The following is a 27,372-nucleotide window of genomic DNA, read 5'->3' on the forward strand; positions in this document are numbered from 1 at the left end:
ATGAATCATTTACACAGGCATTTAAGACATATTAAATCTAAAATAGATATTGTTAGTCGTTTAATAACATTAATTTAAAATTACTTATTCAAAATAAATAAATAATTGTAATACATTTTATTAAAATACTATTTCACTTTCTGTTTATTTGAGGAAATTCATTTAATTAATAATGTAATATATATATATTCACTGTGGGAAAATGTACACATGAGAGGTTTATATTATTGAATAATATTAATAATAATAATAATAATAATAATAATAAGGTAATAATAATAATAATAGTATTAATGTAAGGCATCCAGCCACTAGCATTGTAGCGGCACACGAGCATTTTAGCCACTTTGGAGCTCAATTAAACCTTCTATATTCAGACACAAGAGCAGGATGTGTTGCACTGTTTGCGATTCACAAAATCTTTTCAGAGTTTTCTCATTACGATTCGAGTGGAATTAGAATCTAAATGAACTGATCGAGTAGGAATGAAAAAGAATAATTATATCAGTCAGAATTTTGATTCAGAGACCAAAATAAGTCTGAAGAAAAGAAGCAGATTTAATACTAATAATAATAATAATAATAATAATAACGATAATATTAATAATAAAATTCATATTGATAATAATAATAATAATATTCCAGGTTGAAAAGTGCTGCCAGATGCTTGCAGTGTAAAAGCATTCAGTACAACTTCACTAGATTTGAACTCAACACACCCCACAGAAAGGTGCTGCAGAGACAGGTATCTCAGGTTTGCAGATTAGAATCTAAGTGTACACCAGAAATGACGCCGAGTTGCTGCACCTGGTTTGCTTTTATAGGTGCCACATGTTTCCTTTATTTGATTAGGAGGAAAAGAAGAAAAACACAAAATACAAACGCCTTTCGATTAAAAATTAGAGTGTAGTTCTTTAAACACACCAATAGTCTTATGCTAATAATATACATATATCATAAACACCCAGTCCTGTCAGAAACATGTTCCTGAAGCCATGCCCACACACTCTGCCTGGAACCACACACCTAAAACATTCCCCAATTCACAGAAGCCTGAAGGTCACGGGAAGGCCTTGGGAAAAGGAGGAGGTTAAGGACTTTGGATACCATGTTTAATTCCCGAAACAGATGCTGTGTGTTTTGTATGAATGCATATCGAACAGAAGTCCAGGGGAACATCAGGTACAAGACGTCCGCATACTGACTTTGCGTACGTCCCAACGCAAAGAGAGTAAGAGAGAGATGGGGTTGGGGGACTCCAGCATCACAATCGAATGGCCTGAAAACCTTAATGTAACAAACTATTTGGGTAAAACAAAACAGAAAAACACGCACGCGCAGAAAACAAAAACGCACAAACACACACACCCCGGACATGAGCGACAGGGTCCGCATGATTCTGGCTGGGTTTGGCTCGACTCGGCTCAACTCGGCTCCCTTTTGTTAGGAGGTTTTCCTATCTGGCTCGAAGGACCATATACAGTACAGACCAAAAGTTTGGACATACCTTCTCATTGAGAGAGTTTTCTTTATTTTCATGACTATGAAAATTGTAGATTCACACTGAAGGCATCAAAACTATGAATGAACACATGTGGAATTATATATGGAATTATATACATAACAAAAAAGTGTGAAACAACTGAAAAATATCATATTGTAGGTTCTTCAAAGTAGCCACCTTTTGCTTTGATTACTGCTTTGCACACTCTTGGCATTCTCTTGATGAGCTTCAAGAGGTAGTCACCTGAAATGGTCTTCCAACAGTCTTGAAGGAGTTCCCCGAGAGATGCTTGGCACTTGTTGGCCCTTTTGCCTTCACTCTGCTGTCCAGCTCACCCCTAAACCATCTCGATTGGGTTCAGGTCTGGTGACTGTGGAGGCCAGGTCATCTGGTGCAGCACCCCATCACTCTCCTTCTTGGTCAAATAGCCCTTGATGCCTTCAGTGTGACTCTACAATTTTCAAAGTCATGAAAATAAAGAAAACTCTTTGAATGAGAAGGTGTGTCCAAACCTTTGGTCTGTACTGTAAGGGAGATTCACTATCTAGTGTGCTCTGATCAGGGGATTGTACTCACTCCAGCGTGTCAGTAAAAACACGGAAAAGGATTCCGAACGCTCAGACTTTACTGGGTATTTGATATATTGTGATTCTTGCGGTCAATTGCTATCAGTTGCGCGATGCCGAGTGACCACTGCTAAATGACCACTACTGAATGGTGTGCCGTGTGACCGTCGTCTGAGATCTCGCATGTTCCTTTCTCCTCACGTCTGAACCTTTCTGCATTTCGGTAAAGATTTTTGGTTAAGAGAGTTGGTTAAGTGACTGACTGAACAAACGTCATCTGTTAAGCCGCCTGACCTGTTAAAGATAACCTCCAAACACTAACAGTCTTCAAAATCTCTCCGAAACATTAAATACTAATAATATACATATATCAGAAACATGTTCCTGAAGGCGACCCGTTTCCATGCCCACACACTCCAGGAGCTCTGCCTGGAACCACACACCTAAAATTCACAGAAGCCTGAAGGTCACGGACAGAACTACAGTTCTCTCCTCAGTGCGGAAGCAGTTCTCCACACGAATCACTCGCTCGATCGCTCTGTCTGACTGCCACCTGTGTTAATGAGTAAAAGATATGAGCGTATCTTAAAGCAGGTCACAGCTTCAGCTTCGGCCGTCTACGTATATGTGTGTGTGTGTGTGTGTGTGCGTTTGCGAGTGTGTGTGTACGGGGTGGGGCTTAAAAAACAAACAAAAAAACCTGCTGAACAGGCGCTTTAGACTGCGCTTTACACAGTGTAGGACGAAGGGACACATCGGAGGTCACATGGGTCAAAACAAGCTAATATAATAATAATAATAATAATAATAATAATAATAATAATGGTAATACATCGTCACGTTTCAGCTCAGGCGACTTAACAGATGACGTTTGTTCAGTCACTTATCCAATCTCACTGCACAACGTCTTCACAAATGCTAAATATTAACAATTTAACTTTAACGAAATACAGAAACGTTCAGACGTGAACGGGAAGGAACATGCGAGATCTCAGACGGCGACACCGATGGCAATTTTCCGCACCTTTTTCCACCTTAATATTTCACACGGAACAATATTATTATGAGGACTTTCATGATTTACTCAATTTACCTACTTTTTCTTTTTTTTTTTTTTTTTTTTTTTTTTTTTTTTTTTTTTTTTTACAAAAGTTGCCTTGTCAGCGTCTTCTTCTTGATGCTTCGCCTCTAAATAACAGTTTTCCATCAATATAAAAACAATTCCTGTTTTTCAGGAAAAAAATTTTTAACCCCCATTATTGATTGATTTCTTTGCTACATAACAACATTTACTTCATGTTCTTCTCTTTTATATGATTTTCAAATTCATTTTCTTATATTTCTCTAGTTTTCCCAATTCCCCAAATAAAGTGCTTTAATTCTTAACTTATAGTTTTAAAAACTACTACATCATCACTTCATATCAGTGGGATTTTTGATTGTATTGTAACTATTGCGAGGTGAGTGTTTGATACTGTTATCCTGAGTATTGTTACTAACGCTGATAAAATAGCGCTGGTGTAAAGTACGTTTCTCCACAGGGGCTGTCGAGAGATTAAAACATTAACTCGTGATTAATCGCAACTCGATCAGGCATTTTTAGCGAGTTTTCAATGCACTAATCAACATTGGCATGGATAAATATGCATGCTTTATGCAAATGTATGCAAATTAAACCCATTATCAAAATAGAAGACAAAATATTCTGACGTCTAATATCTAAAACAATATTGTTCACAGACTCCAGTACGTGTGAAATAATACACTCGGCTACACCTTGCCTTGGGAAAAGAAGGAGGTTGTAGCTTGGTGGTTAAGGACTTTGGATCCAAAGGTCATAAGTTCAAATCCCAGCCAAACCCCAAAGTGCTACTCCTGGGCCCCTGAGCAAGGCCCTTAACCCCTGCTAATCGTGTGTATGAAATAAATGTATGGCCGTCTGCCATAAAGGTACAATAATCAACCCGGTCGTGTGAATGGAAACGTCCCTTCACCATTACGACAGATGATTTCTTCCTTATACGAGAGCTGGAAAAAATGAAACGCATGGACGTTCAGAATGAAGAAACGTCTCTCCACCCCCACACTGATTTCTGACTAAAGCCCTCTTTAATACTTCCCAGATTCTGATCATACATCTTATTTGGAATCATTGCAGCCTGAGTAAGAGGATGATGGAACGGCGAGACGGACAGAAAGAGGAAGTGGAAACGCCGGAGGTGCCGATGACTCTACGAGCGAACGGATCAAGGATTTCTTTTTTTTCTCCCTCATGTCCTCATGTAAATTCCAGCGCGGCAGTGATTCATCAGGTCGGCCCAGGTTTCTGTTTTGCTTGGGTGTGGCTGCAGTAAACAATCTCCAGAGTCCACATAATGAACCTGCTCCAGCCCAAACACCCACCTGATCCACCTGCAACACCTGATCCAACACCTGATCCACCTGCATTCCACACTGTTCCCTTCGGTCTTCGCTAAAAACATAGAAGCGGCGTTTTCTGGTTACTTCTTGTTTGATTCGTTTCCCTCTGCGTTATGCAAAACACTCGTGGTGTGTTGGTGCTATATAGATATAAAGTTTAAATAAAAATATATTTTATTACTACGATTTCCGAAACCTGAACGGATGTTTTGTATGAATGCATATTGAGCAGAAGTCCAGGGGAACGTCAGGTACAAGACGTCCGCACACTGACGCATACGTCTTGACGCTGATAATTGCATGCGCACACATTTACCTTTGTGCCGTTTGGCAGACACTTTTATTCTGACCAACTTTCATTTATCTCACTTATGGTGCTGGGATTTAAACCCATGACCTTCGGATCAGAAGTGCAACATTTTATCCACTGAGCTACACAAGATCATCACGGGGTCACGGCGTTCCTTCCAAAAAACTTCCACAACTCTCGTGAGTGGTTCGTATGATCATTCACAGGGGGGTGGGACCTCATTCTCTTTAAAACAAGGACTAGTGTGTGATGAGTCATGAAAACAGTTCCAGGTGCTCGATCGATGGACGGACGGACATACGGACGGACATACGGACGGAGGGTGGGTGGGTAGGTAGGTAGGTAGGTAGGTAGGTAGGTAGGTAGGTAGACAGACAGACAGACAGACAGACAGACAGACAGACAGACAGACAGATAAACAAGTGAGGGGACAGATGAACAGACAGAAAGACAAATTGATAGACAGAGACAGATCGATAGAATTATGATGTTTGTCTATGTAGATCAAACTGAAGCCACTATCTATGGGGCTACTGTTGAATAGTCAGTGAGTGAGTCAAAGGTGTGTGTGTGTGTGTGTGTGTGTGTGTGTGTGTGTGTGTGTGTGTGTGCGTGTGCGCCAAAGTGAAACGGATAATATTTTCCACCCCACAAGAAGCAGGTTGTTCAGATAGTTAGTCTATATGAAGGCCAACACGCACACAAACCCTGATCCGCCCTGACGTTTCCCTCCGCGGCTCTGCGCGACTTCCTGGTTTTGCGCACTTTGCGTACGCTGCGCGCGGGCTCTTAACGCACGGCGCTTACAAGAAACGGCGCAAGCCGCGTCTGTGCATCCGGTATAGAGAGAGAGAGAGAGAGAGAGAGAGAGAGAGAGAGAGAGAGAGTAAAAGAAATGGGGGGGACTCCACAATGACAATCTAATGGCCTGAAAACATCAATGTAACAAACTATTTGGGCAAAACAAAACAAAACAAAACAAAAACGCACAAACACATCCCGACATGAGAGACAGAACGAAACCGACCTGCCGACGAAATTCTCCAGAACCGAGCTCTTTCCGGCGCTCTGTCCTCCCACCACGGCGATCTGCGGCAGATCCAAGTTGCAGCTCTGCCCGATAGAACTGAACGCGTCTTGGAGTTTGTTGATCAGGGGGATCAATTCCTCCATCCCCCGGTTCCCCATGATTCCGGCTGGGTTTGGCTCGGCTCGGCTGAACTCGGCTCGACTCGGTTAGACTCGGCTCGGCTGGACTCGGCTCCGCTCGGCTGGACTCGGGTTCCCTTTACACCCTTTATTCGCTTTCAGTCATCGGTCTGTCAGTAAAAACACGTCTCTTTAAATTATTAAAATGGAAATGGAAACGTGTTAGTAATAAAATGTGAGGTTCAGTCGCAGTCAGTCGGCATTAAAAAAAAAAAAACAACACTCACAAAACAAAAAAACTTCCTGCGACCATCCGGTCAGGCGACATCCGACTCTCACTGCCGGTGACTCGAAGCCCCGCCCCCTGTCAAAGATAACCTCCAAATGGATTGGTCCATTCGAATGCTTCCGGGTTTGATTCGCTCTTCCCATTGGTTCACGCTTAGCTCAAGCGCTAGGCGTGCGCAATATGATTGGTCAACTGAACTGCCAATCTCAGGCTAGTCACAGTCGCCGTACTTCAATTTAAATCTAGCATGAATTATTTTCTAAAACATCCTTTCTGTTTTTTTTTTTCATTTTTCCTTCTTTCAGTATTTATTTTTTCACTTTTTTATATTTCAATACATGAAAATGCAAATGAACAAATATCACAGACTAATTTATATACAAATAAAACCTAATCTATTGGATTTTTGTCAAGTTATTTACTTTCCTATATAAACTTAGTCGCTTTTCTTTTTTTTTTTTTTTTTTACAAAAAACTACACACGTTTCATAAAATTAAATAAAATCTCATTATATTCTCGAAAGCTTTAAAAGATTAGTGATTTTTTTATTTCTTTAAAAAAAGTTAAAAAAAAAAAACTAAAATAATCATTTTTATAAACTGTTAAACAAAGAATGCAATGAAGTGCAAGTGCAAAAGCAACATAAGAGAGAGAAATCGTGTCGAGTTTGTTAAGATAGCACCTGTTTATATTTCACGTATATTTCATTTTATTTTGTTACAAATTAAAAGAAAATCTGTAGAAAAAACATATATTTATAACCATAAAAAGGTAATAATTGTTATTGATAAATAAAAATATACAATTAAATATAAACAGAATACATATAATGTTCTTTGTTTTAATCGTTGCTGTTTAAAGAACCACTTCCGGTATGTATCACGTGATTCTGTCTCCTGATTCTGATTGGTCGCCTAAATTTTTATTCAAAATGTCGGTGTACATTTTCTAGGTAAATATAAAAAAAATACATATTTATTATTTAAATTAAAAATGTATAGAATAAAACTTTTGCCATGATTGTCTTGAAAGAGGAGAATTAAAAAAAAGAACACCAAAAACAGAAGAAAAATAGGGAGTAAATTTAGCCAATCAGCGCGCTGGAGGCGGGGCTTAAGAGGGTGACGCGGATGTTGACCAGAGCCGAGCGCTTTTCAAAATGGCGGCGCCCGCAGCAGCCGGTGGCCCATGTGGGTGTGAGGGCGACATGGCAGCTGCTAAGGCGGTTTCCTTCGCGGTCCCTCTTGCCCTCCGGATTGTCGCGGAGTGTCCGGTTAGCAAGGCGCGGGCGTGCGTGCTCACTCTTTCCCACGGCAGCGTCAACACGCCGGTGTTCATGCCGGTAGGCACGCAGGGCACAATGAAGGGAATCACTGCGGAGCAGCTGGAACAGCTGGACTGTCACATCTGTCTCGGGAACACGTATCACCTGGGCATGAGGCCGGTATGAAATCTCAGTGCAATCAACAATCTGTAATATAACGTGTTTTAAAGGCGATTATTTTGCTCCGGTTCATTATTAAAAGTGGAAGTGGATAAGATGTTGAAATTCTTATCAGAAGGTCATGGGTTCAAATCCCAGCACAATCAAGATGACACTGCTGGGCCCTTGAGCAAGGCCCCTAATCCTCAACAGCTCCTCTGTAAAATTTAGGAGTAAAAAAATCTCTCTGCATAACATCGTCTGCCAAATGCCATAAATGTAAACACTTAAAATAAGCGGGGGCGGGGCTTCGAGTCACCGGCAGTGAGAGTCGGATGTCGCCTGACCGGATGGTCGCAGGAAGTTTTTTTGTTTTGTTTTATATATATATATATATATAAAATCTATAATATGCCCTGTGGTTGGGGGTCCTAATCCCACATCAGCCCTCAAAAACTCAAATGACTCTCATTATTACCCCGTTTTATATATTTTTGCGTTTCATGCATTTAGTGCATTGTAAAGTAAGTAACTGAAATTGTGTGTGTGTGTGTGTGTAAAACAGGGTCCCGAGCTGATCGAGAAAGCCAACGGCCTGCACGGGTTCATGAACTGGAAACGAAACCTCCTGACAGTAAGATCTCATATTACACTATTCCTCTACCTCCAGCATTACCTTCTTTTATTTATATATATATATAAAATACACACACACACACACACACACACACACACACAGGTGCATCTCATTAAATGAGTATCATTATTAAGTCAAGTTAAGAAGTCAAGAAGCTTTTATTGTCATTCAACCATATATAGCTGATGCAGTACACAGTGAAATGAGACAACGTTCCTCCTGAACCCAGGTGCTACATAAAACAACAGTAAACAACAGTCACAGAACAGAAGAACACAGGGCCAGGAACTAAGATCCTCGCCACATAAAGTGCATGTGTGCAACTGGTGCAAACAGTGCAAAAGACAACACAAGACAGTGCGAGACAACACAGGACAGTGCAGGACAATACACAATACACAAAATATAAAAATAAAAACAACAACAATAGCTCCGCCAGTAAAACCTGTCGTGACAGAATAAGGTGCACAGTAGCAGAAAAATGTAAACAGAATTGTGCAATTCTACAATAACAGCAATCAAAATGGACTGAACAGTGACCAAAGGATTTGGACAGAATATTGTGCAAAGAGAGCAAGTCCCGGAAGATCAGCAACAAACGGCATGTAAACATTATTGCGACAATGAAAGGTGTAAATGGTGTTGAAACCTGGGTGTGCGAAGTGTATGTGTGTTGAGTCCGGTTGTACAGATCAGTCACACAGTTGTGTGTAAGTGTGTGTGTGAGTACGTGTGTGTGTGTGTGTGTGTGAGAGAGAGTTCAGTTCAGATGTTTGTTGAGGAGCCTGATGGCTTGCGGGAAAAAACTGTTGCACAGTCTTGTTGTGAGGGCCCGACATGCAATTACAGTTCCACAATAAAGTTGATTTATGTTAATAATTCAATACAAAAAGTGAAACTGGTTTATTATATAGATTCATCACACACACACTAATATATTTCAAGTGTTTGTTTCTTGCTTTTTTTGATGATTTTGGCAAGAAAATGAGTATTACTTAAGAAAAAAGGTTTTTACCAAAACACAGTGGAACACTAGCAGATGACATGACGCCCCAAACCACCACCGACTGTGCAAACTTTACATCTAGAAATCACCTGCACCCTCAAATAAGTGCCATAAGATTGCATTTATTTGTGTGTCAATTGCACACCTCTGGACAACATTTCTACTAATAACGAAGCTGTTGGAGTTAACTCCTGGTGCCGTTGTTCATTCTGTAGCTCACATTCTCTTCTACAGATATTTATTAAAATCACCATATTCACTTTTAAGTTCCAGCACGCACACGTCCTCCATGGAACTCAGTTCATTGGGTGTGTATTAAATGAAATGACTCTCACTCTGGATGGAACTGTAATTGCATGTCATTAAGGTTAGTAGCAACACCTTCCAGCCAATCAGAATCCAGTATTATATACCACATTTAGAAAATTCTTTATTTTATGTCTATTTAGTCCAGCGTGGATGGAGGTGGGAGCTCAGTGTTTATGCCTCTGGGTTGCTGATCAGAAGTTTGGGAGTTCAAGCCCCAGTATTTTTAAGCCACCACTTTTGGGCCCTTGGGCGAGGCCCTTAACTCTGTTCTCCAGAGGTGGTGTGTCATGTCTCCCTAACATCGCTGTAATGCATGTGACGAGTGCGAAATTACTATTTTTGTTACACACCAACAGATGGCAGCACAGGGCTGCACGCATAGTCACGCGGAGCACCGACCTTCATAAGTCAGTGTGCCAAAAGAAATTGTCCTGTGTACATCAGATTTGGCTCCTGCGGTCTTCACCCCACCATTGCAGAGATCCAGCGTGAATTGCAGAAGGTGGAGAGAGACGACTTCCGGGACACATTCCAGAAGTGTCAGGAACGTTGGGAGCGCTGTATTGTTGTGCGAGGGGACTATTTTGTGTAAACGTAGATAAATCATCTAGTTTCTTGTAATAAAAAAAAGAGTAGTCTTGATAATTTATGCCCCCTCGTAAAAAGCACTTTTACTTTTATTTTTTTACACTTTAGTCGTCGTCGTTGCAATTTTGCCTTCATGCACAAGGAGACAATATCGCAAACCACCCCTTTTTATATATTTTTCCATAAAAAAAGGAAAAAACCCTCATCTATTATTTTCCCCTTGGCAGGACAGCGGAGGTTTTCAGATGGTGTCTCTGGTGGAGCTGTCCAAGGTGACGGAGGAGGGAGTTCTGTTCCGCTCTCCGTACGACGGGAAGGAGATCCTGCTCACCCCCGAGCAGTCCATCGGCATACAGAACAGCCTCGGTACGAGATCAGATCGACCTCATCACCTCTAGTCAACCCAGAGCACGACAACCCAAAACCCTTGAAAAAAAATAGGCATATCACAACACTACGGAGACTGAGGCTCATCCTGAGAGTCACGTAGAACACAGATTAACATGGCAGAGGTAGAGCTGTAACTTTCTGCAGACACAACAGGAAAAGAACCTTTGGTTTTATTTCTTCTTTTTTTTTTCTTGAAAGAAAAGGCAAAGGAGAATCAATTAGATGCATATGGCTGAACCGGGAACAAGACATGAAGCTCTGTGTGTGATCTATAAAGCAGAATTCCTACGGAGCTGCTGCTTCTTTTTCTTCCTTCCTGTGTAGCCATGGCAACAAAAATGTAGTATAGTAGAGGGAAATTGTTTCTTCAGAAAAATAAGTGTTAGCTGAAGAAAATTCTCAGTTAACGTGACCATGTTTTTTTTGTTTGTTTGTTAGGTTTTTTTTTTTTTTGGTTGTATGGATTTTGTTAATAAACATGTGTATTATCGTGTTTTTCACTCCAGGCTCGGACATCATGATGCAGCTGGATGACGTGGTGAGCAGCACGGTGACTGGGCCGAGGGTGGAGGAAGCCATGCATCGCTCCATACGATGGCTGGACCGCTGCATCTCGGCCAATAAAAACCCGCATCGGCAAAACCTGTTTGCCATCATACAGGGGGGCCTTAACGCGGAGCTGCGCAGGGCATGTTTGGACGGTGAGCAATGTCTTCGTCACCTCGAAGCCCATGTAGAAGAGCAGAGCTTGGCAGGGTTTTACAGATGGTAAGATTCAGCAATTCGCATGTTGATGTGATGCACTGATTTAAAAAATAGTGCGCATCGGATACAAGTTGGCATTTGTATCGCGATCGCTACTTTTTTATTTATTAGAAAGTGACCAATTTTTTGTGACCAATATTTAATATGTAGATCGATTTCTTGTCGCTAAACGGTTTTCTCGAGCGCGTTCTCTCAGCACCGCTGCTGCTACGTGAATATGACGTATCACAACGCTAAGGAGACCGTGGCATGTCCTGAGAGTCACATAGCATACAGATTAACATGGCAGAGGTAGAGCTGTGACTTCCTGCACACACAACAGGAAAATAACGTCTGGTTTAATTTTTATTTTTTTTCTTATCTTCAAAGGAAAAAGCAAAAGGAAAATTAATTAGATGACATGTAGTGGAGTCTATAGTGCACTGCATCATGTACTTTCTATTGAAAGTGCACCCTTAAGGGCACTTTATGCCATTTGTAATGTTGAAAGACTATAGGGCATTGAATCAGGTGTTCTGTAATGGAAGGGCGTTTCATGTTTTTTTTGCATGTAGTGGAGTCTGTAGTGCACTGCGTCATGTACTCACTAAAAGTGCACCAAGAGGGCACCTAATGCCGTCTCTAATGTAGGAAGTCTGTAGGGCACCTTGTCATGTAGTCATTACTGGAGGGTACCCATTTGAGCACTTCATGTATAGGAACACTGTATGGTACTGCGCCTTGGGTTCTACATAAGAAGGACATTTTAAAGGGCTTGAAATTCATGTCATGTTTGCAAGTTGTTGTTTTTTTGTGTGTGTATTCGATCAGCATGATTGCTATTATCCTGCAGAGATGACGAAGAGAGACGTTCCTGGCTTTGCGATCGGGGGTCTGAGTGGCGGAGAGGAGAAGGACGACTTCTGGAAGATGGTGACCCTCAGCACAGACCACCTTCCCCGAGAGAAACCTCGTTACCTGATGGGCGTCGGGTAAAACCAGCTTCCTACTTTATATGACTGCAGTTTCTGCTGAATGTTGCTCTTACGAAGCAGTTGTGGGGAATTTGTTTACTCGCTTGTGTGCAACGTGGCCCTGGTGTTCATAACACGGTCAGACATCTGGGTGAAGCCAGGTGAGATTCCTCACAGCCTTAGAGGCGGTGGTTTTATTGACAGTCACTTAATAAGTGTCCTGAATAGTAATGACTCTATTAGCTCATGTGCTGGTCTGCAAAATCCAGCAAATCCCAGATGTGCAGTATTTGAGTGTGTTTGTGAGCTGGAACCATGTTTACAGTTTGGGGAGGTGGGAAGAAACTGGAAAGCCATATTTTCGCACGCATCTTGTTCCTCACTTTTAGAAAGCACAGTGTTTTGGAATATAAAGCCTATAGGATACAGAATGAGAGCCTTTAGGGCACAGAACAATGTATTTAAATAGAAAGGCATCTTTCAGGGTGCATCATTATGTTGTCTTATATGTATTTGATCCTATAATACACTGAGTCACTTATTAGCCAATGGAAGGGCACCCTAACCCTAAGAGATCCTGTTGGGCACTGCATTTAATTATTTGGGCACAGCTGAGGGCACATCATGTTTTTCATGTTCAGGGAGTCTATAGGGCACCACATCTCGTGTTCTTGCATTTAGGTGGCCTATAGGGCACTGAGGCATGTATTCTCAAATAAATAGCCACTCTAACCATAGGGGATCCTGTTGGGCACTGCATTGTGGTCTTTGAGAGAGGCACAAATGAGGGCATTTAAGTGGCCTATAGGGCACTGCATCATGTTTATTAGGGCACTTGAATTTGGCTCCTGTTGACTCGCACCAACTTTAACACGTTTAAACTGTATTTTATGGAACTGCTTTGTGGCGGCGTACGTGTGGTTTCTTTATTACTTACGGATGATGTTTGTGCGTCGCAGCTACGCCGTGGACCTGGTGGTGTGTGTCGCTCTGGGCTGCGACATGTTCGACTGCGTTTTCCCGACTCGCACAGCTGTAAGTCTTTTTTTGTTCAAATGATTTTGCTGTGTTGCTCTTGTTGCAAATCATCTGGTACTTTGCACTGTTTACAAGATCAAATAAATATTTGCATATTGAACAGCAGTTAACACTTTTCACATCTCAAACCACCTCACGATTCTAGTGTTCAAAATACAGCTGTGACTTTGCACATCTGTTTTTATAGCACTACAGTTATAAAACAAAAACAACTACTATTACACTTCTACATTGTTTATTGTGCCGTTTGTACATTATATAAACACACACACACTTTATGGACAAAATGCATCTCACCTACATCAGTACCTGACCTTACTACAACCTGGTGGCTGAATGAATATCACACAAATCACCACTAGTGGAACATCTTCCCAAAAGTGTGGAGCTCATTACACCAGCAAGAGGGGACTCCTGTGGTTACGTGTCCACGAAATTGTGGTCATATAGCGTATTTATTATTGTTTAAATTGCGAATATATTATATATATATATATATATATATATATATATATATATATATATATATATATATATATATATATATACACATACACATACATACACATGTACTCCTACTGTGCTCGTATACATGTACTGTACAGAGAAGTTTCAGTAGGAGGACTTTCGGGGTATAAAATAATCTAGAGTAGCGCAGAGTCACTGTGGCTGTTTGCTCCGCTGACCAAGAAGTGACTAGCGGCTAGCGTTATGGAAACATTTTATGTCCAGCTTCAAGTGTTTCTCTTAAAAGGAGAAGCTAAGTAGATCATATATTTAGAAAATTAAATGTTAAACACACACGCATCTGTTTTACCCAAACGGCATCCAACAAATGTAAACTATCCAAATTTTTCCATTTAATCACTTCAATTTCTTGCAATTTAATTTATTACTGAATTTATTCAATATAATAAAAAATTATATTGCATTCATTTGATTTATTTTATTAAATTTTTTATAAAATATAAATCATTATTTTGAGATTTTACCAAGCAGGCATTTTATTTCATATTTTATTTCAGGCATTATATTTAAAAAAAAAAACTAATTTTTTAAAAAATAAAATAAAAAAAATTTTTTTTTTTTTTTACTTTCTTCCAACAACTATACCAAACCGAGGTACGTACCGAACCCTGAATTGTGTATTGTTACACCTCTAATTTATACACATCACTCATCAATGCATTAATACAAGCTGAATCCATAACTACATTCGTTTTTCACAGCAGCTCTGTCCATATAATGTGTGTTTTGATCGTGACATTGTTTCAGAGGTTTGGCTCGGCCCTGGTCCCCTGGGGTTCTCTGCAGATCAAACAGAAACAATACGCCAAGGACTTCCAGCCCATAGACCCCGAGTGCGAGTGTCCCACCTGCCAGAGGTAAACGTTTCATCTCCTGCAGTCGGGGTTTTGCGCTCTATTTGTAATCTTTTTAATTAATATATATATTTGGTTTTTTATTTTTTTAATTATTAATTAAATACTTACAGTATTTCCTAAATTATTGCTAGGAAATTTAGTTTCTCCAGATATTTTTATTTTTTTAAATTATTGCTTTAATATTATTATATGAAACTTTATTTTTAAGAAATTGTGTAATTTACAGTCCTACTGATTTCCTCAATGAATCGATTTTCCTCTCGACAATCACTAAATCCTGTTTTTTTTTTTATCTATGATTTCCTTTCTCTACTGATGGGATTTGTATTTTCCTCCTGCTGTGGACGGCAGACACAGTCGAGCGTATCTTCACGCGTTGTTTAAGAGCGACACTGCCGCCATGCACCACATCACCATCCACAACATCTCTTACCAGGTAACGACCTCAAAACATTGTGGTGTGTTTTTGAATGGGAGGATCTGCTTTCGATCCACTCGTCATTACTGAACTCACACAAACGAACCGGGTCGGGTTTACACACGCTCCATTCTTCACGCCGTGCTGGATGTTTGTCTTCTGGGAAATGTGTATATACCTTATTTGGACACTTAAACATAGTTTCTTTTTTGAGGTATTTATTTAAAATGGTTGCGTGGTGGTTAAGGCATTGGATTTTGGATCCAAAGGGCATAAGTTTAAATTCCAACCACACCAAGCTGCCATTCCTGGGCCCCTGAGCAAGGCCCTTAACCCCCCATAGACAAATGCCGTAAACGTATTTGCCCCCTTCTTGAATTTTTATTTATTTATTTTTTCCCCCATATTTGTTGCAATTAAGTGATTCAGATCATCAAGCAAATTTTTATATTCACAATAGAGATGTTGAGGCTGTAGTCAACGATACGATACATTTAAAGATTTACTTAAGTGCCTTCGGGCACATGGAGGAATTTAAACCAGACGTTCTTTTCCTGTTGTTGCAGCTCTACCTCTGCCATGTTAATCTGTATTCTATGGGACTCTCAGGAAATCAATCTGCATCGAAAATATTGGTCACAAATTTTTGGTCACTTTCTAAATGTCTAAAAGCTGTGCAGCGCATCAATTTTTACCGACGCAAACGACAACTTGTATCACACACATTAAAAATATTTTATACGACGCAAATCCACGTCCAATCGCTCTTCCACAAAGATAACCAGAGTAAATACAAAACACAGTTTTTAAATGATGGTTTCATTTTTTAAGGGGATCCCAAACCTGCCTGGCCATATGTGCAAAAGTAATTGCACCTAAATATAATAACTGGTTGTCTGGTGGAAAAGAAACTACAATAAAACATTGGCGATAACTCTCAATAAGTCCTGCACATCACAGTGGGGGGAATATCGGCCCACTCTTTTTTGCAGAATTGTTTAAATGCAGCCACATTGAACACCCTGTTTTAATCAGTCAGATTGAAGTCCAGACATTTTCTTTTTTGAGCCATTCAGAGTTGAACTTGCTGGTGTGTGTTTTGTATTTTATATTTTTTTCATTATTTATATATTTTTTTTTTGGATGCTTGTTCTGCTGTAAAAGTGAAGTTCGCTTGCGCTTAAGGTCATGAACTGATATCCTGACAGGATTCTCCTTCAGGAGTTTCTAGTACAGTGCAGAATTCATGGTTTTCCTCGGTTACGGTGAGTCTTCCAGAAAACATCCCCAGATCATCACATTACCCCCACCATGTTTGACTGTTAGTATGATGTTCTTTTTCTTCCAGAAAGCTCAATTCACATAGTTCACATTGGGCCAGGCAGGTTTGGAGAGCATTTTAATAATGAAATCATCCTCAACTGTGTTTCGTATTTACTCTGGTTATTGTTTTATTAAAATGAGCTCGATGATCCAAATCATTTAAGTGCAACACAAATGCAAAAAACAGTCCACGGGTCTGTGGAGGTTTATTTTGACTGTATGACTTCATGGCACTGAGTCTCTTCCTCTGTTATAGACAGTTAAAATCATGCAGGGCAGATGTTTTGCACCATGTTTGATTTTCAGATCCAGATGTTGCTCAGTAATCCTGTCGTGTCTGTGCAGCTGACTCTGATGCGGTCGGTGAGGCAGAGCATTATCGAGCAGCGCTTCCCCGAATTTGTGCGGAACTTCATGAGGAGGATGTTCTCCAGCAGCGAGACGTATCCTGGCTGGGCCGTGGACGCCCTCGCGTCAGTCAACATCACTCTGGAATAAAATGTCTTTATATATATATTTGTGTATATAATATGCTTTTATGCAAATTTTTATGCTTCTTTTTTAAGGTTTTTTTTTATTTTATTTAATATTTTTTGGGCTCATGGACTTCTCTTTTCCAGACTTCCACATCTGTCTGGATGTTCATTGGTCTGTTTTTAACCGATGACTCATTTTTACTACTGTATCTGGTTTTTATTTTAAAAAATAAAAAAATAAATTCTAAATAAAACTAACAAAAACCCTGTTGTTCTTTTTTTTTTTTTTTTTTTTTTTAAAAGAAAAATATTACACAAAATTAGCATTTTTATCTTTTCATTGTCGGATTTATTCAAATCTTATTTATATTTGTAGAGCTTTTATTAACAATATACATCGTCTCAAAGCAGCTCTACAGAAATAATGCAGTGATCAAAGAATGTATAAATTTTGTACCTTTTTATAATTGTATAAAAGTTTTCCCCCAATGAGGGATCCAGTGGTGACTATGGAAGAGGAAAAAGTGACTTTAAGAGAAAGAAACCAGGAGAGGAACCAGATTTAAAAGGGAACCTCATCCTCATCTGGGTGACACCAAACGTCCATTTAATGACCGTTCCATCATTATTGAGGTTTTCTCCCATTAGGGGGTGCCACAGTGGATCATCGGTCTACATACCCCCCCTTGTCCTCTACATCTGCCTCTCTCACACCAACTACCTGCATGTCTTCCCTCACCACATCCATAAACCTCCTTCTTGGTCTTTCCTCCATCCTGGTGGCTCCATCCTCAGCATTCTTCCACCAATATAACTCTCGTCCCTCCTCTGCACATGTCCAAACCATCTCAATCTCACCTCCTTCACCTTGTCTCCAAATTGTCCTACATGCGCTGTCCCTCTAATAATAGTAGACTTTTGATATTACAGTCCAAATCCATCCTCAAAGTTTTTAAGTTGCTCTGTAACGTCATGGATTTGTAGGCAGTTGATGGGGAATCAGGCAGATCTGAGAAGAAGAAAAAGGACAGAAACACTGTTCAGTGGTACCTCAGGAGAATATTTGCCTTCACAGAGAGAGGGGGAGGGGGAGGGTAATAAAACTAAGCATTATTAAGTATACTTATTGTTTTATAAAGGTTTAGACGTTGCCCGGCGTGTTTAAGGTGCAGGTTTAGACTCTGGTAAGACCAGCTATGGCATTTAGTCCCCAATTTATCCTGTAGCCAGGGCTTTTACACACATGCACAAATTATGACCTGCAGAGGATTAAGTACTGATTTACCCATCAAGTGATCAGATGATCGTCAGGGCTGCAAACAATTTAATTAGTCACTAGATGGCAGCATAAACAACAGGGGCTATTTCCATGGCTGTGTCCCAAACCACATCCTGCATAATTTTCTACACTCAGCAGCCACTTTATTAGGTACACCTTACTAGTACTGGGTTGGACCCCTTTTTGCCTTCAGAACTGCCTTAATTCTTTGTGGCATAGATTCAACAAGGTACTGGAAACATTCTTCAGAGATTTTGGTCCATATTGACATGATAGCATCACTTACAGTTACTGTTCCCTTTCTATCAGCTCGAACCAGTCTGGCCATTCTCCTCTGACCTCTGGCATCAACAAGGCATTTGCGCCCACAGAACTGTCACTCACTGGATATTTTCTCTTTTTCAGGCCATTCTCTGTAAACCCTAGAGATGGTTGTATGTGAAAATCCCAGTAGGCCCAGTAAACACTCAGACCAGCCCGTCTGGCACCAACAACCATGCCACGTTCAAAGTCACTTAAGTCACTTTTCTTCCCCATTCTGATGCTCGGTTTGCAGCAGATCATCTTGACCATGTCTACATGCCTAAATGCATTGAGTTGCTGCCATGTGATTGGCTGATTAGAAATTTGCGTTAACGAGCAGTTGGACAGGTGTACGTAATAAAGTGGCCGTTGAGTGTATTTTACATTACAATATTAACACAGCGTATATTTTAATACTTAAGTGCGTCCAGCAGTTGATGTTAGAAAACAATTTACAATTCCTCATTTATACAGCTGAGTTGAGGGTCTTACTAAGGGGCCCTGATATATTAGTTCAATTCCATTTTAATTCATTGTTATTTATTGAGCAATTTAAACAATAAATTTTGTTCGAAAGCAGCTTTACAGGTATCTTCTTCTTCTTCTTCTTTCGGCTGCTCCCATTAGGGGTCGCCACAGCGGATCATCCGTCTCCATACCACCCTGTCCTCTACATCTACCTCTTTCACACCAACTACCTGCATGTCTTCCCTCACCACATCCATGAACCTCCTCCCTGGCCTTTCTCTTTTCCTCCTACCTGGTGGCACCATCCTCAGCATTCTTCTACCAATATAATTCATGTCCCTCCTCTGCACATGTCCAAACCATCTTAATCTCACCTCCCTCACCTTGTCACCAAAACATCCTACATGCGCTGTCCCTCTAATAAACTCTTTTCCAATCTTGTCCATCCTCGTCACTCCCAACGAAAACCTTAACATCTTCAGCTCTGCTACCTCCAGCTCCACCTCCTGTCTTTTACTCAATGCCACTGGTCTCAAATCCATACAACATCGCAGGTCTCACCACAGACCTATAAACTTTCCCTCTCATTCTTGCAGATACCCTACTATCACAAATCACTCCTGTCACTTTTTTCCACCCACTCCACCCTGCCTGCACTCTTTTCTTTACTTCTCTAACACACTCTCCATTACTTTGCACTGTTGACCCCAGGTACATGAACTCCTCCACCTTCTCCAGCTCCAGACTCCTGTCTGACCTCGTCCGTCAACCTGTCCATCACCGCTGAAACCGCTGGAAAGGGCTCAGGGCCGATCCTTGATGCAGTCCAACCTTCACCCTGAACCAGTCTGTCGTACCTACTGCACACTTCACTGCCATCACACTAAACATGTCCTGCACCACCCTCACATACTTCTCTGACACACCAGACTTCCTCATACAATACCACAACTCCTCTCTTGGCACTCTGTCGTACGCTTTCTCTAAATCCACAAATACACAATGCAATTCCTTCTGTCCTTCTCTATACTTCTCCATCAACATCCTCAAAGCAAATAAGGCATCTGTGGTGCTCTTCCTCGGCATGAAACCATACTGTTGCTCACAGATGGTCACCTCTTCTCTCAGCCTGGCTTTCACTACTCTTTCCCATAACTTCATGGTGTGACTGATCAACTTAATTCCCCTGAAGTTACTGCAGGTAAGATCTCCCTTATTCTTAAAGATCGGTACCAGCACACTTCTCCATTCCTCAGGCATCCTTTAACCTTCCAGAATCCTGTTAAACAATCTGGGTAAAAACTCCACTGCCATCTCTCCTAAACATCTCCACGCTTCTACCGGTATGTTATCTGCTACAACCGACTTTCCAATCTTCATCCTCTTAATCGCTGCTCTCACTTTCTCCTTACTAATCCTATCTACATCCTGCTTCACCATCTCTACATCATCCAACCTTCTCTCTCTCTGATTTTCCTCATTCATCAGCTGCTCAAAATACTCCCTCCATCTTCTCAACACACTCTCCTCACTAGTCAACACATTTCCCTCTCCGTCCTTTACTGCTCTAACTTGCAGTACATCCTTCCCAGCTTGATCCCTCTGCCTGGCCAATCGGTATAAATCCTTTTATCCTTCCTTAGTGTCCAACCTCTCATACAGCTCCTCATATGCCTTTTCCTTGGCTTTCGCCACATCCCTCTTTACCTGCTGCCGCATCTCCTTTTACTCCTGCCTACTTTTCTCATCACTCTGTCTATCCCACTTCTGTTTTGCCAACCTCTTTCTCCTTATGCTCTCCTGCACTTCGTCATTCCACCAACACGTCTCCCTGTCTTCCTTTCTATTTACAGATGTCACACCAAGCACTTTTCTAGCTGCATCCCTCATCACTCCTGCAGTAGTTGCCCAATTATCCAACACCTCTTCAACACCACCGAGCCTCTTTCTGACCTCTTCCCTGAACCTCACACTACACTCTTCCTCCTTCAGTTTCCACCATCTTATTCTTCTTTCAGTCCTCTTTCAGTCCTCTCCCCCTCTTCTTCTTCGCCTCCAAAACCATCCTACAGACCACCATCCGATGCTGTCTAGCTACACTGTCCCCTGCCAACACCTTGCAGTCTCCAATCTCCTTCAGGTTGCATCTCCTGCATAGCACATAGTCCACCTGTGTGCACCTTCCCCCACTCTTATACGTCACCCTATGATCCTCCTTCTTCTTAAAATAAGTGTTCACCACTGCCATTTCCATCCTTTTAGCAAAATCTACCACCATCTGCCCTTCCACATTCCTCTTCTTAAAACCATACCTACCCATCACCTCCTCATCCCCTCTGTTCCCTTCACCTACATGCCCAATAACAGACCCCAATCACCAATCGTTCTTTCCTAGATACACCATCTACCACTTCATCTAATTCAGTCCAGAATCTTTCCTTCTCCTCCATCTCACAGCCAACTTGTGGAGCATAGGCACTGATGACATTTATCGTCATTCCTTCAACTTCCACCTTCACGATCATCACCCTACCAGAAACTCTCTTCACCACCACTACACTCTTACTGTACTCTTCCTTCAGAATCACCCCTACACCATTTCTCTTTCCATCCACACCATGATAAAACAGTTTAAACCCACCTCCAATGTTCCTGGCCTTACTCTCTTTCCACTTGGTCTCCTGAACACACAGCATATCTACCTTTCTCCTCTCCATCATCCATCAGCTACATCTCTCCCTTTACCCGTCATAGTACCAACATTTAAAGTACCAACCCGAACCTTCACTCTCCGACACTGCTCCTTTCCCTGCCGTCTCTGTAGACATCTTCCTCCTTCAGCCAACAGTAGCCCAATTTCCACTGGTACCCTGTCGGCTAACGATACCTGTGGCGGTCGTTGTTAACACGGGCCTCGACCGATCCGGTGTGAAATTCTCATTTGTAATCCGCATATTTCATTTGGCATGTTTTACGCTGGATGCCCTACCTAACGCAACCCTCCCTATTTACCCGGGCTTGGGACCGGCACTAAAAATGCACTGGCTTGTGCATCCATAATGGCTGGGTTCAGCTTTACAGGTATGAATAGTTTATAAAATATTAACGTATATGTGTTACCTGAGCAGTTGAGGGTTAGGGGTCTTGCTCGAGGGCCAAGCAAGAGCTACAATTAACATCATGCTTTATATTTGCAACATTGCAGATGCCTTTATCCAGAGCATATCTCATTCATACAACTAAGCAGCTATGGGGGTTACGGGCCTTACTCAGGGACCGAGCAGTGGCACCTTGGTGTGGCTGGGATTTGAACTCATGACCTTCTAATCAGAAGTCATCTTAACCACTGAGCTCCCTCTACATAAGATGGCATGAGGAAGAAAACTTGAGAGGACTCAATACCCATCCATATCCTAAGCACCGAATGTCCATTCATTACACTTCCATCATTGTGAAGGTGTCTGGTGCAGAACATTCAACTTGAGGTCCTGAACCATTGTAGCAGACTGTTGATATAAATTACATTCCAGGGTTAGGGTTAGGGTTAGTTTATGGATTTTTAGGATGTTTATGTGGGACACAGTACGAGTTATTAGCACTTTTATTTATATATACAGTGAGGAAAATAAGTATTTGAACACCCTGCTATTTTGCAAGTTCTCCCACTTAGAAATCATGGAGGGGTCTGAAATTGTAATCGTAGGTGCATGTCCACTGTGAGAGACATAATCTAAAAAAAAAAAAATCCAGAAATCACAATATATGATTTTTAAACTATTTATTTGTATGATACAGCTGCAAATAAGTATTTGAACACTTGTCTATTAGCTAGAATTCTGACCCTTGAAGACCTGTTAGTCTGCCTTTAAAATGTCCACCTCCAATACATTTATTATCCTAAATTAGATGCACCTGTTTGAGGTCGTTAGCTGCATAAAGACACCTGTCCACCCCATACGATCAGTAAGAATCCAACTACTAACATGGCCAAGACCAGAGACAAAATTGTACACCTCCACAAGGCTGGAAAGGGCTATGGGGAATTTGCCAAGCAGCTTGGGGAAAAAAGGTCCACTGTTGGAGCAATCATTAGAAAATGGAAGAAGCTAAACATGACTGTCAATCTTCCTCGGACTAGGGCTCCATGCAAGATCTCACCTCGTGGGGTCTCAATGATCCAAAGGAAGGTGAGAAATCAGCCCAGAACTACACGGGAGGAGCTGGTCAATGACCTGAAAAGAGCTGGGACCACCGTTTCCAAGGTTACTGTTGGTAAGACACTAAGACGTCATGGTTTGAAATCATGCATGGCATGGAAGGTTCCCCTGCTTAAACCAGCACATGTCCAGGCATGTCTTAATTTTGCCAATGACCATTTGGATGATCCAGAGGAGTCATGGGAGAAAGTCATGTGGTGAGATGAGACCAAAATAGAACTTTTGGGTCATAATTCCACTAAACGTGTTTGGAGGAAGAAGAATGATGTGTACCATCCCAAGAACACCATCCCTACTGTGAAGCATGGGGTAGTAGCATCATGCTTTGGCGGTGTTTTTCTGCACATGGGACAGGGCGACTGCACTGTATTAAGGAGAGGATGACCGGGGCCATGTATTGCGAGATTTTGGGGAACAACCTCCTTCCCTCAGTTAGAGCATTGAAGATGGGTCGAGGCTGGGTCTTCCAACATGACAATGACCCGAAGCACACAGCCAGGATAACCAAGGAGTGGCTCTGTAAGAAGCATATCAAGGTTCTGGCGTTGCCTAGCCAATCTCCAGACCTAAACCCAATAGAGAATCTTTGGAGGGAGCTCAAACTCTGTGTTTCTCAGAGACAGGCCAGAAACCTGACTGATCTAGAGAAGATCTGTGTGGAGGAGTGGGCCAAAATCCCTCCTGCAGTGTGTGCAAACCTGGTGAAAAACTACAGGAAACGTTTGACCTCTGTAATTGCAAACAAAGGCTACTGTACCAAATATTACTTTCTCAGGTGTTCAAATACTTATATGCAGCTGTATCATACAAATAAATAGTTAAAAAATCATACATTGTGATTTCTGGATTTTTAGATTATGATTATGTCTCTCACAATGGATATGCACCTACGATGACAATTTCAGACCCCTCCATGATTTCTAAGTGGGAGAACTTGCAAAATAGCAGGGTGTTTAAATACTTATTTTCCTCACTGTGTGTATATATATATATATATATATATATATATATATATATATATATATATATATATATATATATATACACATATATATATATATATATATATACACACATATATATATATACACACATATACATATACACACATACAGTACAGACCAAAGATTTGGACACACCTCATTCAAAGAGTTTTCAAAAAAAAGTGTGAAACAACTGAAAAATGTCATATTCTAGGTTCTTCAAAGTAGCCACCTTTTGCTTTGATTACTGCTTTGCACACTCTTGGCATTCTCTTGATGAGCTTCAAGAGGTAGTCACCTGAAATGGTCTTGCAACAGTCTTGGAGTTCCCCGAGAGATGCTTGGCCCTTGTTGGCCCTTTTGCCTTCACTCTGCGGTCCAGCTCACCTCTAAACCATCTCGATTGGGTTCAGGTCCGGTGACTGTGGAGGCCAGGTCATCTGGCGCAGCACCCCATCACTTTCCTTCTTGGTCAAATAGCCCTTGATGCCTTCAACGTGACTCTACAATTTTCATAGTCAAGAAAACTCTTTGAATGAGAAGGTGTGTCCAAACTTTTGGTCTGTACTGATATATATATATATATATATATATATGTGTGTATGTATATATGTGTATGTATGTATGTGTGTGTGTGTGTGTGTGTGTGTAGTATGAGTGTATTAGTTGTAGCAGTGTTTCGTTAGCTGAGAAACCTTCTCCAGATTTCTCCATGTTTTGGTCAGTAAGATGTAGTCAGATTTTCTTTTTGTTTCTAATTTTATTTGGTCTTCAATTGACTCAAGACTGAATGACAGAAGACTGGATTGTATCTATTCTGTGTCCCCCCCACATGAAACATAGGATCCGGAGTGCTCTGGGAAGCCTGAGTCGGAGGGCCACGGGATTGACGACCTTGGAAATGGGGAAGGGGCCAATGAAGTGTGGGGCGAACTTCCAGCAGGTGGCCTTAAGGGGAAGGTCCCGAGTAGAGAGCCATACACGCTGTCCGGCACGGTAGTGGGGGGCTAGGTGCCGCTTACGGTTGGCCCCCTGGCAAAGCCTTATGCCGTTCTTGAGCAGGGCTGCTCGGGCGGTTCTCCAGCCGCGACGGCAGCGTCGGGAAGAAAAGGGCGGCGTAAGGAATGGTGGACTGGAGTTCCTGGTTGAAGAAAAGTGGAAAGGGTATTATGGGCATACTTAATCCACATCAATTTGTCCAACCAGGAGGAGGGTTCCTGACTGCAAAGGAGGTCTGTCCGTTCGTTTGGGGGTGAAACCCAGATAGAAGGCTGGACAAGATGCCCAGGAGGCGGCAGAACTCTCTCCAAAACGGAGCCGAGAATTGGGTTCCACGGTCCGAGACAATATCTCTGGGAAAACCATGGAGGCAAAATATGTGCTGGAGGGCCAGCTTGGTGGTTTCCTTGGCAGATGGCAGCTTGGGTAGAGCGATGAAGTGGCCCATCTTTGAAAACCGATCAATGACCGTCATGACGACCATGTTGCCATTGGAAACAGGCTGCCCGGTAACGAAGTCAATGGCGAGGTGCGACCACGGGCGTTTCGGAATAGGAAGGGGACAAAGAAGACCTTGGGGGCAGCCGCGAGGGTTCTTATGTCGGGCACAGTCGGGACAGGCTGCGACAAAGTCCTGGGTGTCCTTTACCATGGAAGGCCACCAGAAGCGTGTCTTGTCCAGAGACAAGGCGCGAGGCTGACCAGGGTGACAGAAGAACAGGGAGTTGTGACACCATTGAAGAACATCAGAGCGGAGACCCTCGGGGACGAACAGGAGACCAGTAGGGCAACCCTTGGGAACAGGGCCCCTGTACTGGGGATTCTTGACCTGCTCCTCCAAGGGGAGACTAAGGGTGTAGACCGACACAGATTTGGGAAGGATGGTCTCGGGGCATGGCTCCTCCTCCTCCAGGGCATGAACTCTAGAGAACGCATCAGGCTTGACATTTCAGCTCAGAGGCCGGTACAAAAGAGAGAACAAGAAGCGGCCAAAGAAAAGGCCTCATCTAGCCTGTTCGGGGGTTGAGTTGTTTAGCCGATTGGAGGTACTCAAGGTTATTATTATCCGTCCAGATCAGAAAGGGGACCTCCGCCCCCTCCAACCAATGGCGCCATTCCTCCAAGGCCAGTTTGACAGCAAGGAGCTCCCTCTCGCCCACCGGATAGTTATGTTCCGAGGAGCAAAGGCACCTGGAAAAAAAGGCACAAGGATGCAGGCGGTTATCCTCAGGGCAGACCTGGGAGAGCACCGCCCCTACCCCTACGTTGGAGGCGTCAACTTCAACAATGAATTACCGGGCTGGGTCAGAAAAGAAAGGATGGATGCCTCCGTGAATCGCCGCTTAAGCTCGAGAAATGCCTCCTCAGCCTCGGGGCCTCAAAGGAACAAGCGGAGGGAGGACGTCAGGTGGTGGAGGGGCGCCGCCACCGAACTATAGCCCTTGACGAAGCGGCGATAAAAATTGGCAAAGCCCAGGAACCTTTTTAGTTGACAGCGGGAGGTGGGGGTTGGCCAGTCCCAGATAGCCTGGATCCTGGCAGGGTCCATCTGGATATTACTGGCTGAGAGCAGGTATTCCAGGAACGAGGTTTGCAAGGTGTGGAATTCACATTTCTCAGGTTTTACGTAGAGCTCATTCTTGAGGAGTCTCTCCAAGACCTGACACACCTGCCAGACGTGTTCGTCCATTGAATGGAAGAAGATCAGGATATCATCTAGGTCAGGGGTCACCAACGCCAGGTCACCCGCAAGGACCACATGAGTCTCCCGCGATTCTTTTCTAAAAATATGTTTCCTACCTTGTTAAATCAACATTTATTATTATTGTGAGAAATCATTAACATGTCTTCATAACAGTGTCTTCACATAGATCAGGGGTGTCAAACTCAGGCCCACGGGACAAATCCGGCCCAACGTACAATTATATCTGGCCCGCGAGATGATTTTATATAGCTCTATTATAATTGGTATTAATGTCCCGGCGATATGAAGCGCTGATAACACAAACAACAGATCCCATAATGCAGCGCTTCAGCTGCCTTACTGAATGCGAGGCGACCTGGGAACATTCCAGCGTTAATCAAGTCGAGATTCTGTTGATGTATTTAACCCAATTGTAAAGTTATTGTGAAACAGCGCCTCACAGTGGCGAAGAAAAAAAGTGGATTCTG

The 27,372-nt window shown here is 42.1% G+C and overlaps 2 protein-coding genes across 23 annotated transcripts in view; one reads left to right on the forward strand and one right to left on the reverse strand.

Moving 5' to 3' along the window:
• Nucleotides 1-6,325, reverse strand: part of LOC310716846 (dynamin-2-like) — a 43,784-nt gene extending 37,459 nt beyond the window's left edge. For 6 of the 22 annotated variants that reach the window (XM_083524392.1, XM_083524374.1, XM_083524386.1 and 3 more), the window contains exon 1: nucleotides 5,829-6,308. In XM_083524392.1, the coding sequence (XP_083380518.1) occupies nucleotides 5,829-5,989 (161 nt within the window). In that variant the 5' untranslated portion in view covers nucleotides 5,990-6,308. Of the gene's footprint in view, nucleotides 1-5,828 lie in introns of all 22 variants that reach the window. The other 16 variants (XM_083524381.1, XM_083524378.1, XM_083524376.1 and 13 more) reach the window with 5 other exon arrangements.
• A 1,045-nt stretch (nucleotides 6,326-7,370) lies between these two features.
• Nucleotides 7,371-17,201, forward strand: qtrt1 (queuine tRNA-ribosyltransferase 1). The gene is made up of 9 exons (XM_083524536.1): nucleotides 7,371-7,684; nucleotides 8,229-8,297; nucleotides 10,431-10,569; nucleotides 11,100-11,294; nucleotides 12,191-12,329; nucleotides 13,271-13,346; nucleotides 14,625-14,734; nucleotides 15,086-15,170; nucleotides 16,821-17,201. Exons 1-9 carry the CDS (start codon nucleotides 7,400-7,402, stop codon nucleotides 16,971-16,973), a joined length of 1,251 nt encoding a protein of 416 aa, XP_083380662.1. The 5' UTR covers nucleotides 7,371-7,399; the 3' UTR covers nucleotides 16,974-17,201.
• The last annotated feature ends 10,171 nt before the right edge of the window (nucleotides 17,202-27,372 follow it).

Source organism: Silurus aristotelis (genome assembly GCF_946808225.1).
Source record: "Silurus aristotelis genome assembly, chromosome: 21".
Classification (NCBI taxonomy): Eukaryota; Metazoa; Chordata; class Actinopteri; order Siluriformes; family Siluridae; genus Silurus; species Silurus aristotelis.

Excerpts from the sequence above, each read along its gene's own strand:
- qtrt1 (XM_083524536.1), top strand. The coding sequence starts at position 7,400 with ATGGCGGCGCCCGCAGCAGCCGGTGGCCCATGTGGGTGTGAGGGCGAC. Across the intron at positions 8,298-10,430 it reads GGAAACGAAACCTCCTGACA|GACAGCGGAGGTTTTCAGAT; the intron begins GTAAGATCTCAT and ends TCCCCTTGGCAG. Across the intron at positions 12,330-13,270 it reads CGTTACCTGATGGGCGTCGG|CTACGCCGTGGACCTGGTGG; the intron begins GTAAAACCAGCT and ends TGTGCGTCGCAG.